Source organism: Lolium perenne, chromosome 4, assembly GCF_019359855.2.
Source record: "Lolium perenne isolate Kyuss_39 chromosome 4, Kyuss_2.0, whole genome shotgun sequence".
NCBI classification, from domain to species: Eukaryota; Viridiplantae; Streptophyta; class Magnoliopsida; order Poales; family Poaceae; genus Lolium; species Lolium perenne.
The window spans coordinates 12864835-12879514 of record NC_067247.2 but is presented as its reverse complement, the minus strand read 5'-3'; the positions used below and the strand labels follow the sequence as shown (position 1 = coordinate 12879514).

Sequence of the window (14680 nt, the reverse complement as noted above, 5' to 3'; positions counted from 1 at the left end):
TTCCGCTCAGCCGTCAGCAATTTTATTTGGGTCGGCGTGCTTGAAAAATCAGGCGCCTAATCAAAACTCGAAACAGTTGGCACACTTTGAATGACAAGTCCTGGAATGAATGGAGTTGTGTTCTGAAAGAAAAAAAAAAGTTTTGCTGCATTAAGCTTGGGTCTTTTCATGTCTCGCCTTAGTTAAGTCTGTTAAAATTAAGATGTGTTTAGATACTACTTACTAGTATCTAGATACATTCAAATTTAGAGAAAATTTCCGACATGTTTCGCAAGATGGATGTAGTATTAATTTCAGTATTAACACGAGCTTACTCAGCGTCAAACTTTATTTTGCTTCGCAGTCAGCATTAGGCTTCTAATATACTCTTTCATTCTAGGCTTCTTCCATACTGTAGTACTACACTGTTTTAAGTTTCTTAGTCCACTGTTACCGGAGAGCTTAATCTGAATTAGTACTTTGGTAATATTGGGTTAGTTGTACACATCTTAATTTGAATCCACTTGCCATTCAGCTATAGCAGGTAAGATCTCATAAAACTAATCTGCACCTCACCGGAGGACCTAAGAAAATACTAATTGGCCAGCACACAAATCAGTTCAAGGTGACCCGGGAGATCCGTTCCGAAGTTCCGTTGCTGTGCGCCTGCGCCAGATCGCTGTACTGTGGAAACTAAGCTATACCAGACACGTGTCTTCCTCTCCGCCGGCCTGTGACAAGAATGAAAAGAACAAAAATATCAGCTCGCGCGCACGAACGGCAACCGGATGGATCGATAGCCCATGGCACCGCCGGAGCACGGCGATGCTCGAGGCGAAGCCGTTGTGCGACAGGTCGATGGATAGCTAGTCCGATCCGGCTCCGGGAGTCCAGCAAGACTGACCGTCTGCAGCGTTTTCCCCCCTGATGTGTGCGCAGTCGCTTTTGCTGAACGACGCGAGGAGCTTGGAGTGTTCATCGTCTCACCATTTCAGACAGGCATGCAACAGCTTTGTTTGAAAGTAAAATCATCTCATCCACATGAACCTTATCCTACAACATGAAGACATTGAGCTCGATCAAGATCTTGATTAGACCATGAAATAGGGGACGAAAGCAGTCCATCTCCTTGGCATGCAACTTCCTCTACCCCTGAAATGAATTGGCAGAACAACTGCAGCTATACCCTTAGAAAAACAAGTCTGATCTGATTCTAGGATCCGTATACTGTTCCTCATGCCCTTGACACGTACAATAATTTGGTAAGCCCGACGAAATATAATACAGCAAAACTTCTCTGAACAAATGGAGAAAATATGCATTATACATCATAGTTCTAAAGATTCCAGAAAAAAAAATCACAGCGGCAAAATAAGTCACGCTGATAGTTGCCCATCTTATCCAATGGTGCATACATGGTGTTCACACTAAAATATGCATCAACTCACTGGTGAGCAACTTGCGACCTACGATATCGTTGCAGTGTCAGAAGGCGCTCTGCAACATATGTCATCGTGGGTCTTCGATCCACATCAAGGTTAAGGCATTGCACCGCAATCTCCGCCAGGTATTCAAGAATCTCCAAATTTCCTTTTACTGCAATTTTCTTGTCAAACAGGTCGGTTGCTTTCTTCCCTTCTTTGTGAACTTCAAGGAAACCCTTCACTAAGCTGCTGCTGTCATCAGGACGAGTGGCCTTCTTCCTGCTAATGACCTCCAAGATCACAACTCCAAAACTGTAGACATCACTTTTTTCGGTCAGTAGGCCTGTTTGCATGTATACTGGATCCATATAAGACATGTCACCGATGATGAAGTGGGCATGTTCGTTATCACTCGCAATCAACTTTGATAAGCTAAAGTCTGAGATCTTCGGCATAAAGTTTTCATCCAAGATAATATTTTCCGGTTTAACATCACCATGCAGGATTTTGCAATGAGCTTGTGAATGCAGATAAGCTAGACCCTGTGCTGATTCTGCAACAATTGTTAGACGCACATCCAAGTCTAGAGGCACCTTCCCGCTGCTGTGAAGAATGTCATCAAGGCTTCCTCTTGAGAGAAATTCGTACACTAGCACAGGGCTGTCCATTTCTAGGCAACAACCTATAAGCCTAAGGATGTTCTTGTGAATGACTTGTGACTGGATGATGACTACATTTCCAAATTGTTCATTCTCTACCATACTACCATTGATCGGTTTCTTTACCGCCACCACTGTAGTACCAACAACACCTTTGTAAACTTCAAAGAATCCATCTTTTCCAATCAAATTGTTAGTCTTCAGCATTGACATGACCTCCTTCTTTTTGAATATCTTTATAAAATGCGACTTTTCTAATATAAGTCTGCTTTTTGTATCAAAATTCATGCGTGCCTTCCGGTTGAAAATGTCCAAACTGTTGAACTTGTTGAGCCCAGTAGAGATAGAACTAGAAATGTTTACGCCAGGGTGGTCCGTATCTTGCACTCCCCAAAATTGGCCTTCTTCGTTTTGCTCAGCAAATGAACTGCTGATGTCAGATTCATCTGAATAGTCACCACTTATATGCTGTGCATCTAACCTACGAGATCGGTTAAGTATGACAAGGCGCTCTGCAACATTAGTCATTGATGGTCTCTGATCGATATCAAGGTTAAGACATTCCATAGCAATCTCTGCCAGATAGTCAAGAATCTCCAAATTACCTGTTAGCGCAATTTCCTTGTCAAACAGCTCGGTTGCTTTCTTCCCTTTTTCATGAACTTCAACGAAACACTTCACTAAGCTATTATTATCAGAATGTCTGGCCTTCTTCCTGCTAATGATTTCCAAGATCACAATTCCAAAACTGTAGACATCACTTTTTTCGGTCAGTAGGCCTGTTTGCATGTATACTGGATCCATGTAATTCATGTCACCGATGACAGATTCAGCGTGTTCGTTGTCTCTCGTAATCAACCTCGACACGCCGAAGCCTGAGATCTTTGGAACAAAGTTTTCATCCAAGAGTATACTCGCCGGTTTAATATCACTATGCACAATTTTGGTATAAGCTTGTGAGTGCAAATAAGCTAGACCACGTGCTGATTCTTCAATGATATTTAGACGCACATCCAAGTTCAGAGGCACCTTGCTGCCGCTGTGAAGAATGTCATGAAGGCTTCCTCTGGAGAGAAACTCATACACTAGCATGAGGTTTTCCATTTCTAGGCAACAACCTATGAGCCAAGCAATATTCTTGTGGACGATCTGAGATTGGACGATGACTTCGTTTTCTAACATGTTAATCTCTAGCATATTACCAGAGAGCATTGTCTTCACCACGACCAGTGCATTACCTACAAAGCCTTTATAAACTCCACTGAAGCTACCTGTTCCAATTCGATTGCTACTCCTTACTATTGGCAAGAGCTCCTCCTTTCTGAAGATATTTATAAAATGTGACTTTCGCCTGTCGTTCCTATCAAAATTGCTGCGTGTTTTCGTGTTGAAAATGTCCAAAATGTTCTTCTCAGAGAACCCAGTACAGATAGAGCTAGAATTGTTTGCCCTATGACGGTTGACCTTTTCCTTCATATCTTGCACTCCCCATAATGGTAACTGGCCTACTTTCAGTTGGCTTTCCTGCATATGAAGCCATTCAAGGCGTTCTGCCACATCTTCCAATATTGAGTGTTCCTTGACATCTGTCTTCTGGAGGCTCTCAGCTCCAAGCTTTCCAATCCTTTCTCCAAATTGTTCCCTGGGTAAACTTATCTGCGATTCAAATGATGAACTGCCGATGCAAATTTCTTCTGAATAGTCAGCACTTGTCGTTTTATCAAGCCTATCAATTATGTGCCTTGCCACTGGTCTCTTCTTTGGATCCAGGTTCATGCACTCTATCCCAATCTTAGAGCATACTCTTACTTGTTCCAATTGCATCCGCCCCTCTGATGCATCCAATCGATTCATCCAACTTTCAACTACCTATAAGGTTGCAATCTAGAGTTAGTATTTATGTAATAAATTGAATAATATATATATATACGATTATTACATTACAGCTAGTAGAGAAAAAAAACTGGAAATCCTAAGAAATATGGATCGTAACGATTATCTAAAATGGAAGCCACTTAATTTCAGTCCACACATTTTAACTTAATTTGTGTATGTGCTGCTTACATCTTCCCCTGTGATTTTTTCAGCCAATTCACATTCCCCACAACTCAACCACCTCACTGAGAGGTTATTTTCATAGAACAGGTATATGAGAAAAATCTCCAACCAAAAAGAAAAAATGATGTTTTGCTAAGTTAAATTTAGACTTGAACTTGGAGCAAATGCCTAAACTGTTCTTACATAATCGTCATCGAGATACTGCTTCGTTCCTGTCAATATCTCCATGATTATGACGCCAAGACTATATATGTCTGAGGCGAATGCAATTTGTCTTGATCTGAGATATTCTGGATCCATATATCCCCTGTGAAGAGATTAAAGTTTGATCAATGAATGTGCAAATAAATATGAAGCGAGTCATGCCTAAGAAAACGAAGAGCTTTAAGTGGCTGGCTTACAGAGTTCCACTTAGGTTTTCAGTAATCGCACGGGTTTGATCTTCACCAAGGCATCTGGAGAGACCAAAGTCAGCAATTTTGGGTACCATCTGACCGTCAAGTAAAATATTAGCTGGCTTAAGGTCTAAGTGAAGAATTCGCATCTCATGAAGAAAAAGCAAACCCTCAGTTATCCCCTTAATAATTTGATAGCGTTCCCTCCAATTAAGCCCACAGGTTGCATCTGCACACACAAAGTGGTTGGGATTTGAGAATGCTAGGTATAGTAAGGAAAGAACATGCTACTGTATGTATTTAAATAACCTTTCACAAAATAAATAAAAATGGGAATAGTCGTTTTCGTCCTACCAGTAATGTGCTTATCAAGACTCCCTTTGCATACATACTCAAAACAGAGCAACCAGTTCCGTTGATCTGCCATGACAAGCTTCCCCTCAAACTTTTGCATTTTACCTTGAGTCTCAGCACAATAGCCCAGAAACCTTACAATATTCTTGTGCTTGGCATTTATCAGGCATTTGACCTCTTCATGAAATTTATTCTCGTGAAGACCAAATGTGTTGGACAGCTTCTTTACGGCGACCATACCTTTTCCAACCATTCCCTGTAGTAACAACATCCATTGTTAACAAGAACCAGATCGTGTATGTATGTTATCTCAAATAATTCATATCTGATTATATTTGTTTCATGTCTAGATCAACTGTGATTAGGATTGGAGAAGCTGATTAGATTGAATTTATGCTACCTTATAAACTACTGCAAACCCGCCGCTGCCAATTTGGTTATCAAGAGAGAAATGATTTGTTACATATTGCAGAAGTGATAACGGCAGGCTAGTGGGATCTGCGCTTTCATCAAGCAGTATCCTCTCCAGGACGTCGTAGCTTGTACTGGTTTCACGGTCCATTTGTAGTCACTGAAAATTAAATGAGTAGAGCATCCATAAAATTAAAATAAGAGGAATGTCTTTATTACATTGTATAACTAGTCACTACACGTAATTACACAATAAATTAGTCATGAATGGACCAATTACAAAATGAAGATCTCACGCATCAGACAGCACTAGAGTAACCCAATTGCATGCTTGTTTCAATTTATTTCAATATATCCAGGCGCCAAGTTTTCCACCAAAGGACAAATCTGGTCCGCTGTATCGACTACACCTGACATGATCTCTTCCGGGCATCAGATCCGATCAAGACTACTCATCAACCCCCACAATAATTTAATTTTATCAGCTTCCCACCGCTTATCAACCTAGTACTGGGTGGAAACATATTTTCGACACATTAAAAGGTAAATAATTTTTTTGACCTCGTAAAAGGTAAGGTAAATAATTACATCTTGGTATCACAAAGCCATTGACCACTTTCTTTTCACCAAAAGAGAATAGGCTTGAAGATGCAAGCTTGTCTAGCGGGTGCTTTTACCAAGATGTATCCTTCAGACGACGAGGAAATTATCTAGCAGCTAGCCAGGAGACTCGGAGAGGAAATTAGGATGAAACCAAAACATGCACCCACGGAAATGCAATATCTAGGATACCTTCCATCTGAAAAAAAAAACTAGACCGAGAAACTGAATAAGCTACAACTTAACACAGAAATACCTCGGCTACGACGAGCGGTCGATGAATCAAGCAAAGCAATCACCCAGCAGGTGTTTTTAGACAAGGTACGAAACAGATCTTGCTCACAACGGCCTGGTCGATTAGTCGATGGATATGTGAGGAAGTGCAAAGTCAATGCCAAGGCGAGCTAACTGGCCTCCTGACTCCCTTGCTTTGATCCTTCCCATCAACGCCCATGTAAGTACCCAGCTAATTGCGCATCTTTCCACGTGCAGCGGGACTAGGGTAATGAACAATTTGTCAGTGGCATCTATCAGACCCATTGACCATAATTAAGCAATTGGCATAGCACATGGTATGCTCTCGGTAAGTGTAACATTCAACCCTCCAAGATGTGAGTATAGTAAACTAGTAAAACAAATTGGTCAATTGCCAATAACTAATCAATTTGTCATATAAGAAAAGAGCCTAATTAATTTGGGCACATCGCTTGCCAGAAGGTGCATATAGTCATATACAGATATACTTGTACAAGGAAGTGTTCCACGAAAAAAGACAGTTGTGCTCACCGATAAGGGAGGGAGGCCTCGAGGAGGTGAGTCGTCCAGACTCCAGAGCACATGCTGCTCCATTGGGGCTGACGGTGCCTGCGGCTCCTGCTCTGGATCTTGGGGACGTGGGCGGTGCTGGACATGAGGATGACGGAGAGCGGTCATGAATCAATCTTGTAGTCTTCTTCAGGCAACGGCGCAAGGACCAAGGAGGAGGGTTGCAGCGGAGGGACGCGGTGAGGAGGGGGAGCGTGCAAGCGCAGAGGGGGAGTGGGGAGTGGGAGAGCGTGAAGGTGAAGCTGGGCAATTCCTATACGACGGCCGTTGCGTCGGTTACCGATCGACCGCGGCTCGAGCAGGGAGGGGCGGCGAGGTGGCACGGGAGCACCGCTGGTCGCGGGATGCGGGAGCAGGCGGTTACGATCGGTGGCGGGGCCGAGCAACGTTAATGGCGACGGCGGACGGAGTCGAGAATGGAGGTGCTGCTGCGGGATGACGATGAGGACGCTGGTGCGGAGTCCACCCGCGACCAGGTCGGCCGTGTTACCGCGCGCCGCACACCCTCCGCGAGCGGTATGCCCGGCCTGGTCGACCCAGATAGCTGTTTTTTCTGTTCTCTATTTCTTTTGTTTTTCGTTTTTACTTTCCTTCCCCTTTTTCTTCTCTGTTTCCTGTTTTTCTTTAATGTTTCTATTTATTTTTTCAGATTCGAAAATATTAAGATTAAAAAAAACAAATTTTTTTTAGAGACTTTAAAAAGTGTTCAAATCTCACAAAAGGTTTAAACTTGAAAAATGTTAAAATTCGGAAAAAGTTCATACCAAAAGATGTTAAAATTTTGGGAAAAAGTTCCCCAATTTTTAGAAAATGTTCAAATTCAAAAACCGTTCAAACTTGAAAGCCGTTCAAATTTATAACCGTTCAAATTTGAAAATTGTTCAAATCCAAAAAATGTTCATTTTTAAAAATGGTAAAATTTGAAAAAATATAAAATTCAAATTTTAAGAAATATTCAAATTTAAATATATTCATATTCAAAAATGTTCATATTTCAAAAAATCAAAATCTAAACATGCATTGAGTTTCAAAAGAATCTAAACATTTTTAAAAAAATTGTTCTTCGAAAATATTTTTTTAAAGTTACATATTGAAAAAGAAAAATACTAACAAAAAAGAAAATATAACTATCTTAATGGGTCGCGGACGGCGGCTGACAAGGGATTAACTTGTCAATGCCTACAAGTTGTAGACTAGGATTTTGTTTGAAGTAGAGGGCAAGTAGATCTCGAGGGTTTCAGCCGGGAAAGTACTCGACTGCTTATGAAAACTATGGTTGTGTTGACACTGAATCGATCCTCTCTTCGTCCCTCGACTCCCCCTTATATAGGAGGCGGAGCCGAGAGTTTCGTGATAAACAAGTTACAGAGTTCGGGAGACAATCTGAGTCTGTCCCGTAGTAATTACAAGTCGATATTCCTAATACAATTCTATCTTTCCAACCTCTCTCCTAACTGGGCTTCCGAACTTCATAATCTTCGGGTCGTGGGCCTTCAGTAAAACCCTGGGTACCATCTTCGGCAGGCCCATTGGGAATGCCTATGTCAGTAGCCCCCGAAATTTTGCTTGAATCGAAGAATCAGGGAATATCTCCAACTTTATAATTGCAATACAACTTCTTCGAGTTAACAAAGATTTTTAATAAATTAATCATATATTGCATAGGGATAGCGGTAATTGGGGCTAGTTCATCTGACGGATCAGGTACTAGTTAACTGCTTTTGCGGCAATCCACCAAAACCTACTTCAAGATCACGTCCCTGGACATGACCTCGGGATACTGGTGTAATTCGACATGCGCCGCTTAAGGTCTTACCAGATGTCGAATTTCAGTCATGTTTTATCGGATACCTAACGCGTCCGTTAGGATTTTTCTTCGCATCTGTTGATACAGAAAAAAGTAGCAAAACACCGTCAGAGACGATGCTACGCCGCACAGGACGGATCCCGGGGACTTACCTTCGCAAAGTATTGTGGCATTCAGAGATTAATTTGCGACTGAGGCACTCTGAGAATATATTGTCGAGTACTTTTTCGGCTGTTGGACTAGCACATTTATTCGAGTCATCGGATGACTTGTATATTTTTATCTTGACCTCCCGATGGGAGTACATGAAGAGTTATTTGTATAACTCGAAATATACTCATCACACTTTTTTTTATATTTTCATCGGGCACGCGAACAGCGTTCCCGATGGGAGTAGCCCCCGAGGCTACAGCCAAGTACTTGGACTTGGTTGTAGGCTCACCATTTTAACGCCTTTTGTTGCTATATTGTCATCTTTTTCGAGTTCTCCTATCTTTCTCGGGTGCACGACCAGCGCTCCCGATGGGAGTAGCCCCCGAGGCTATGGACAAATGCTTGCATTTGATCATAGGCTCTCGCCTTTTCTTTCTTGTCATACTCGAGATTTCCTTCTTTCTAAAGTAGCCCCGAGCATTTGATCAAAAACTTGTATTTGATCAAAAGCTCACGAAATTATCATCACTTCTTCCTTATCATCAATCTTCATAACACCGCAGTCGAAATTTTCCTTTGTTAAAGTGACATCAATGCTGACGATAGCCACGAACTTTGTATCGAGAACACGCGAATGCTGTCCACTCACTGAATTGTGGACCCAAAATCTGTGGCACGTTGACACGTTACGCAAGTGGGGACACACGTCCTCCGCTTTTTCTGGCACGCGCGTTGTAGCGCCTGTCCAGTTCCTTCTCAGTGAAAATACGTTTTTACCCCTTGAGACACGTGTAAATCATCAAGTCCATTACTACTCCATCCAACGGTGCGTCGATTCGCAAGGTTCCTATAAAGGACCTTCTTCTTCCTCCGTTCTCCCCTTCGCTGCGCCGCGCCTTTGCTCTGTCTCTTTCCAAAAATCTCCGCGCTTTAACCACAAAAGCTCTAGCACTCACGCACTGCCCTACTGCCTCGAGCACCATTGTTGATGCCACCACGCGCAAGACTCACGAGGCACAACACTCCTGAGTCGAAGATGGCGGCACAAGATCTGGGAGCCTCGGAGTGGGAGAGATCCAAGATCTCCAACCAAGATATCAACTTGATGAAGAAGCTCGGCCTCATGGAGAAGAAGGACGCGCTGCGCTTCCCCAGCGAAGAAAGCTACCCATCGCCCCCTATGGAATATCGGGTTAGCTTCGTTGACCATCTCATCCGTGGCCTTTCTGCCCCTATCCATGATTTCCTTCGTGGATTGCTTTTCGTGTATGGGCTGCAACTCCATCAACTCACTCCCAACTCCATCCTCCATGTTTCTATTTTCATCACCCTTTGCGAGTGCTTCCTCGGAACCCATCCTAATTGGGCTCTGTGGAAGCGTGCATTTTTTGCCTCCGCCGCAATGGCTCCCACAACATTGCCTATAACATAGGTGGTGTCGTTATTTGCGTTCGCCCTGATGTCGAATACTTCGACGTCAAATTCTCTGACTCTGTCCAAGGGTGGCGCAGAAGATGACTATACGTTCGCGAGGAGTGTCCTGACTCGCTAGAATACAACATCGCCCCCTTTGACGGTAGTGCAAAAATTCTTCGTCGCTAATCCTGGGATGCAGAGACCACCGAAGAAGAAAAATGGCGACAAAAGCGCTGATGACACGTATCCGCGAGCTTCAAAATACCCGCGGCAAAGAGTTGTCGGGTATTCAAATTACGGCGTATTTCCTTAGGATCAGGGTGCAGCCTCTGCAGGCTCGCAAGAACCCTCTCTGGATGTATGCTGGCGAAAAAGATGTGGACTGCCTCCCCAAGAGCCTTCCAGTAAAGGATCTGGAAAAGCTCGTCCGAAGGATCTCATCGCTGAGCAAAAAGGACGCCATTCCAACCTCGTGTCGCGTGGAGCCGTATAGCGGCGCCAACGCCCTCCCCAAGGTAAAATATCATTGTCCTTACTGCTATTTTGTCGACTGCTATTTTTTTAACATTTGTCGACTGCTATTTTGCTGACTTCCCTGGTATAACGTACTGTCGATATATGTTTTCTCCTTGTAGAAACATCAAGTTTTATCTTCTCTTCCTCCTCTTCCTGAAGGCGGGGAAGTCGAAGAACGAACCATCGTCACCGACGAGAACCAGGGCACTTCCCGCCCTGAGAGTGAAGTTGCGGGTTCTCACAAATCCATGACTTCCTCTGAAAGAGAAGCTGAATCTGAGGCCTCCGAGTCTACGCAATCCCTCCCTTCTATTGTTTCTCCGACAAACAAAAGAAAAAGGGATGAGATCGCAGACTCTGGCACCTCCAAAGCGGGTAAATCCCCTATCGAGGAAACTCCACCCGAAGAAGAGGAGAAAGCCTTCAACCCTTATGATGATGCCCTTGTCAGATCGTAAGTCTCTGTCGCCCCCTTTTTTTTATGCACCTGATATTTTGCCTGTGAAGCGTTTCTTATACTCTTTCTTGATGCCCAAGGGCGACGAGGAAGAGGATCCTCCTGTTAACGCGACTACTTTAACAAGCACGTCTCGTACTTTAGTGATCTCCGAGAATCGCCCTATTACTGAAGAAACCTCGCCTCCTCAACAGGACATAGGACATCCGACTCCTGTCGTGAGCCCCCGTGCCCCGTCACCGAAGAGAGCGAGGATTGAGACAGGCAAAGAGTCAAGTCTTTTGACTAGTAGCTCTGCGACTCCTCCTATGGACGATGTAAGGGCTCTTTTCATCCATGTTTCTCGAACTTTTCAACCTTTTCGGCCCACCCCTTTTTTTGCTGTCGAACTTTTGTTTCCTATGTTGATTTTTCGCCTCCATTTTCCTTTTCAGCCTTTGATGAAAGAATTTATTCGTCTTGGTACCCAATTTATCGGGTACCGTGATCAGGCTGATAAGTTGAAAGGTATTCCTCTTTTGCCTCTTTTCATCGAGTAGATTTTCCTCTGATATTTTGTCATAACGTTGTCATCTTTTATTTTGCTAGAGGCCCTTTCTGAGGCTAATAAGCGCGCCGATGACCTTGCCCTCAAGCTGGAGCACGAGGGTCTTCGAAAAAGACTCCATGACGCAGAAAATGCCTTGAGCGAGAACACAACTCGACAATCTGCTCGTGAGGAAGATATCATCGCCCGCTTAGAGTCGCAAAATCGGCGCTTCGTTAGTAAGTGCCTTAACCACTTCGATTCTTCGTAGACGTTTGCTTTTCCATGCGCTTGTTGACGACTCGACAATTTTGTTTCAGCAGGGAGGATTGATACGTCTCCGACGTATCGATAATTTCTTATGTTCCATGCCACATTATTGATGTTATCTACATGTTTTATGCACACTTTATGTCATATTCGTGCATTTTCTGGAACTAACCTATTAACAAGATGCCGAAGTGCCAGTTCCTGTTTTCTGCTGTTTTTGGTTTCAGAAATCCTAGTAACGAAATATTCTCGGAATCGGACGAAATCAACGCCCAGGTTCCTATTTTGCCCGGAAGCATCCAGAACACACGAGAACCACCAGGGAGGGGGCACAGGCCCACCAAACCCTAGGCCGGCGCGGCCAGGGGGGCCCGCGCCACCCTATGGTGTGGGCACCCCTTCGACCCTCCTGCGCCGCCTCTTCGCCTATATAAAGCCTCCGTCGCGAAAACCCTGAGGCGTTCGACGAAACCCACAGAAACCTTCCAGAGCCGCCGCCATCGCGAAGCCAAGATCTGGGGGACAGGAGTCTCTGTTCCGGCACGCCGCCGGGACGGGGAAGTGCCCCCGGAAGGCTTCTCCATCGACACCGCTGCCATCTCCATCGTCATCTTCATCACCGCTGCTGCTCCCATGAGGAGGGAGTAGTTCTCCATCGAGGCTCGGGGCTGTACCGGTAGCTATGTGGTTAATCTCTCTACTATGTACTTCAATACAATGATCTCATGAGCTGCTTTACATGATTGAGATTCATATGAGTTTTGTATCACTATTCATCTATGTGCTACTCTAGCAATGTTATTAAAGTAGTTCTATTCCTCCTGCACGTGTGTAAAGGTGACAGTGTGTGCACCGTGTTAGTACTTGGTTTATGCTATGATCATGATCTCTTGTAGATTGCGAAGTTAACTATTGCTATGATAATATTGATGTGATATATTCCTCCTACATATGCATGAAGGTGACAGTGTGCATGCTATGCTAGTACTTGGTTTAGTCTTTTGATCTATCTTACACTAAAGGTTACTAAAATATGAGCATTATTGTGGAGCTTGTTAACTCCGGCATTGAGGGTTCGTGTAATCCTACGCAATGTGTTCATCATCCAACAAAAGTGTAGAGTATGCATTTATCTATTCTGTTATGTGATCAATGTTGAGAGTGTCCACTAGTGAAAGTGTAATCCCTAGGCCTTGTTCCTAAATACTGCTATCGCTGCTTGTTTCTTGTTTCTTTGCGTTACTACTGCTGCAATACTACCACCATCAACTACACGCCAGCAAGCTATTTTCTGGCACCGTTGCTACTGCTCATATATATTCATACCACCTGTATTTCACTATCTCTTCGCCGAACTAGTGCACCTATTAGGTGTGTTGGGGACACAAGAGACTTCTTGCTTTGTGGTTGCAGGGTTGCATGAGAGGGATATCTTTGACCTCTTCCTCCCTGAGTTCGATAAACCTTGGGTGATCCACTTAAGGAAAAACTTGCTGCTGTTCTACAAACCTCTGCTCTTGTAGGCCCAACACTGTCTACAGGAAAGGAGGGGGAACGTAGACATCAAGCACTTTTTGCCGGGGAGGAAAGGTAAAAGGCACTCATACTCCGGTCCCAGGTTAAGTACTTTTCTGGCGCCATTGTGTTTGTGCTCGAAGCTATTTCCTTTAGATCCTGCAATTGCATCTTTTTGTTTCTTGTTTTACACTAGTAAGGCATAATGGAAAACATCTGTGAGCTTTTTATTCTATTTCCTGAGTCAAGACATGAATGGTTTAATGCGAAAATTAAAAAACCTATGGAATCTTATTTGCATGCTAGTAGCAATGATATTAGTATGAACGCTTTGAACACCATTGTTGATAATGATATAGAAAGTTCTAAGCTTGGGGAAGCTGGTTTTCATGATCTTTTTAGTCCCCCAAGCATTGAGGAGAAAATTTTCTTTGATGATACTTTGCCTCCCATATATGATGATTATAATGATAGTGGTCTTTTATTGCCACCTACTATGGAGAGTAAATTTTGTTGTGATTATACTATGCCTCCAACACTTGATGAGAATAATAATGATAGCTACTTTGTTGAATTTGCTCCCACTACATCTAATAAAATTGATTATGCTTATGTGGAGAATAATAATTTTATGCATGAGACTCATGATAAGAATGCTTTATGTGATAGTTATATTGTTGAGTTTGCTCATGATACTACTGAAAGTTAGGGCGTGTTCGGAAGCCTCCTAGCTTCTCTAAATCCTCAAATCCGGCTCTCAGATCCGACTCCGCACTTCTCCCACGAAGCTCAGAACGTTCGGCCAGCTCCCGTCTTTTATGTGAGACAATGACGGGTGGACCCCCACGTCATAGTTATCTTCCCCAAATGCCCAATCCTGCTTCTCCTCTGATCGGACGATTGATCTTGTTACCTCCTCCTCCCGCAGCTGTAGCAGCACCACTCCCTGCTTTCAGAGAGGACAAGGACCAAGGAGATCGTGGCACATATCCTCTTCTTGCTCTGGATTAGGAGCTCGGGATAATGGAATCGGAGCCGAGCGTGACAGCAGCGACGGGGCCGAGCGGGTGGGCTGGGAGAGGTGAAGGGGCGACGGGGAGGGTGCAGCACAGTAGGTGAAGGTCGGCTGCCATCGCAGGACGGGTACCGGCTTGGAGGCCGGGAGCGGCGCGCCGGCGGACGGACAGCTCCGGCAGCTCGGGCAGACGGCGACCTCGGGCGGACGGCCAGCTCCGGCGGCTCGGACGGACGGCCAGCTCCGGCGGCTCGGGCAGATGGCGACGCCGGAGTTGAGGTGCGGCGGCGGCTCGGGAGC

General features: G+C 44.2%; 1 protein-coding gene across 2 annotated transcripts; it reads right to left on the bottom strand.

Moving 5' to 3' along the window:
• Positions 1-1207: 1207 nt before the first annotated feature.
• Positions 1208-6288, bottom strand: LOC127291793 (uncharacterized). Of its 2 annotated transcripts, XM_051321115.2 has the most exons (6): positions 6137-6288; positions 5270-5440; positions 4870-5125; positions 4522-4744; positions 4304-4427; positions 1208-3931 (listed from the first exon to the last, which is right to left on the bottom strand). In XM_051321115.2, exons 2-6 carry the CDS (start codon positions 5429-5431, stop codon positions 1424-1426), a joined length of 3273 nt encoding a protein of 1090 aa, XP_051177075.1. In that variant the 5' UTR covers positions 5432-5440; positions 6137-6288; the 3' UTR covers positions 1208-1423. The 2 variants fall into 2 exon arrangements, with proteins under 2 accessions (XP_051177075.1, XP_051177076.1); XM_051321116.2 differs by lacking the exon at positions 5270-5440.
• Between the last annotated feature and the right edge of the window lie 8392 nt (positions 6289-14680).

What these genes read in the sequence shown, in the direction of transcription:
- LOC127291793 (XM_051321115.2), bottom strand. Translation starts at nt 5,431, where the DNA reads ATGGACCGTGAAACCAGTACAAGCTACGACGTCCTGGAGAGGATACTG. An exon ending in GAAAACCTAAGTGGAACTCT is followed by an intron (nt 4,428 to 4,521) that starts GTAAGCCAGCCA and finishes ATCTCTTCACAG; the next exon opens with GGGATATATGGATCCAGAAT. An exon ending in AGTATCTCGATGACGATTAT is followed by an intron (nt 3,932 to 4,303) that starts GTAAGAACAGTT and finishes GCAACCTTATAG; the next exon opens with GTAGTTGAAAGTTGGATGAA.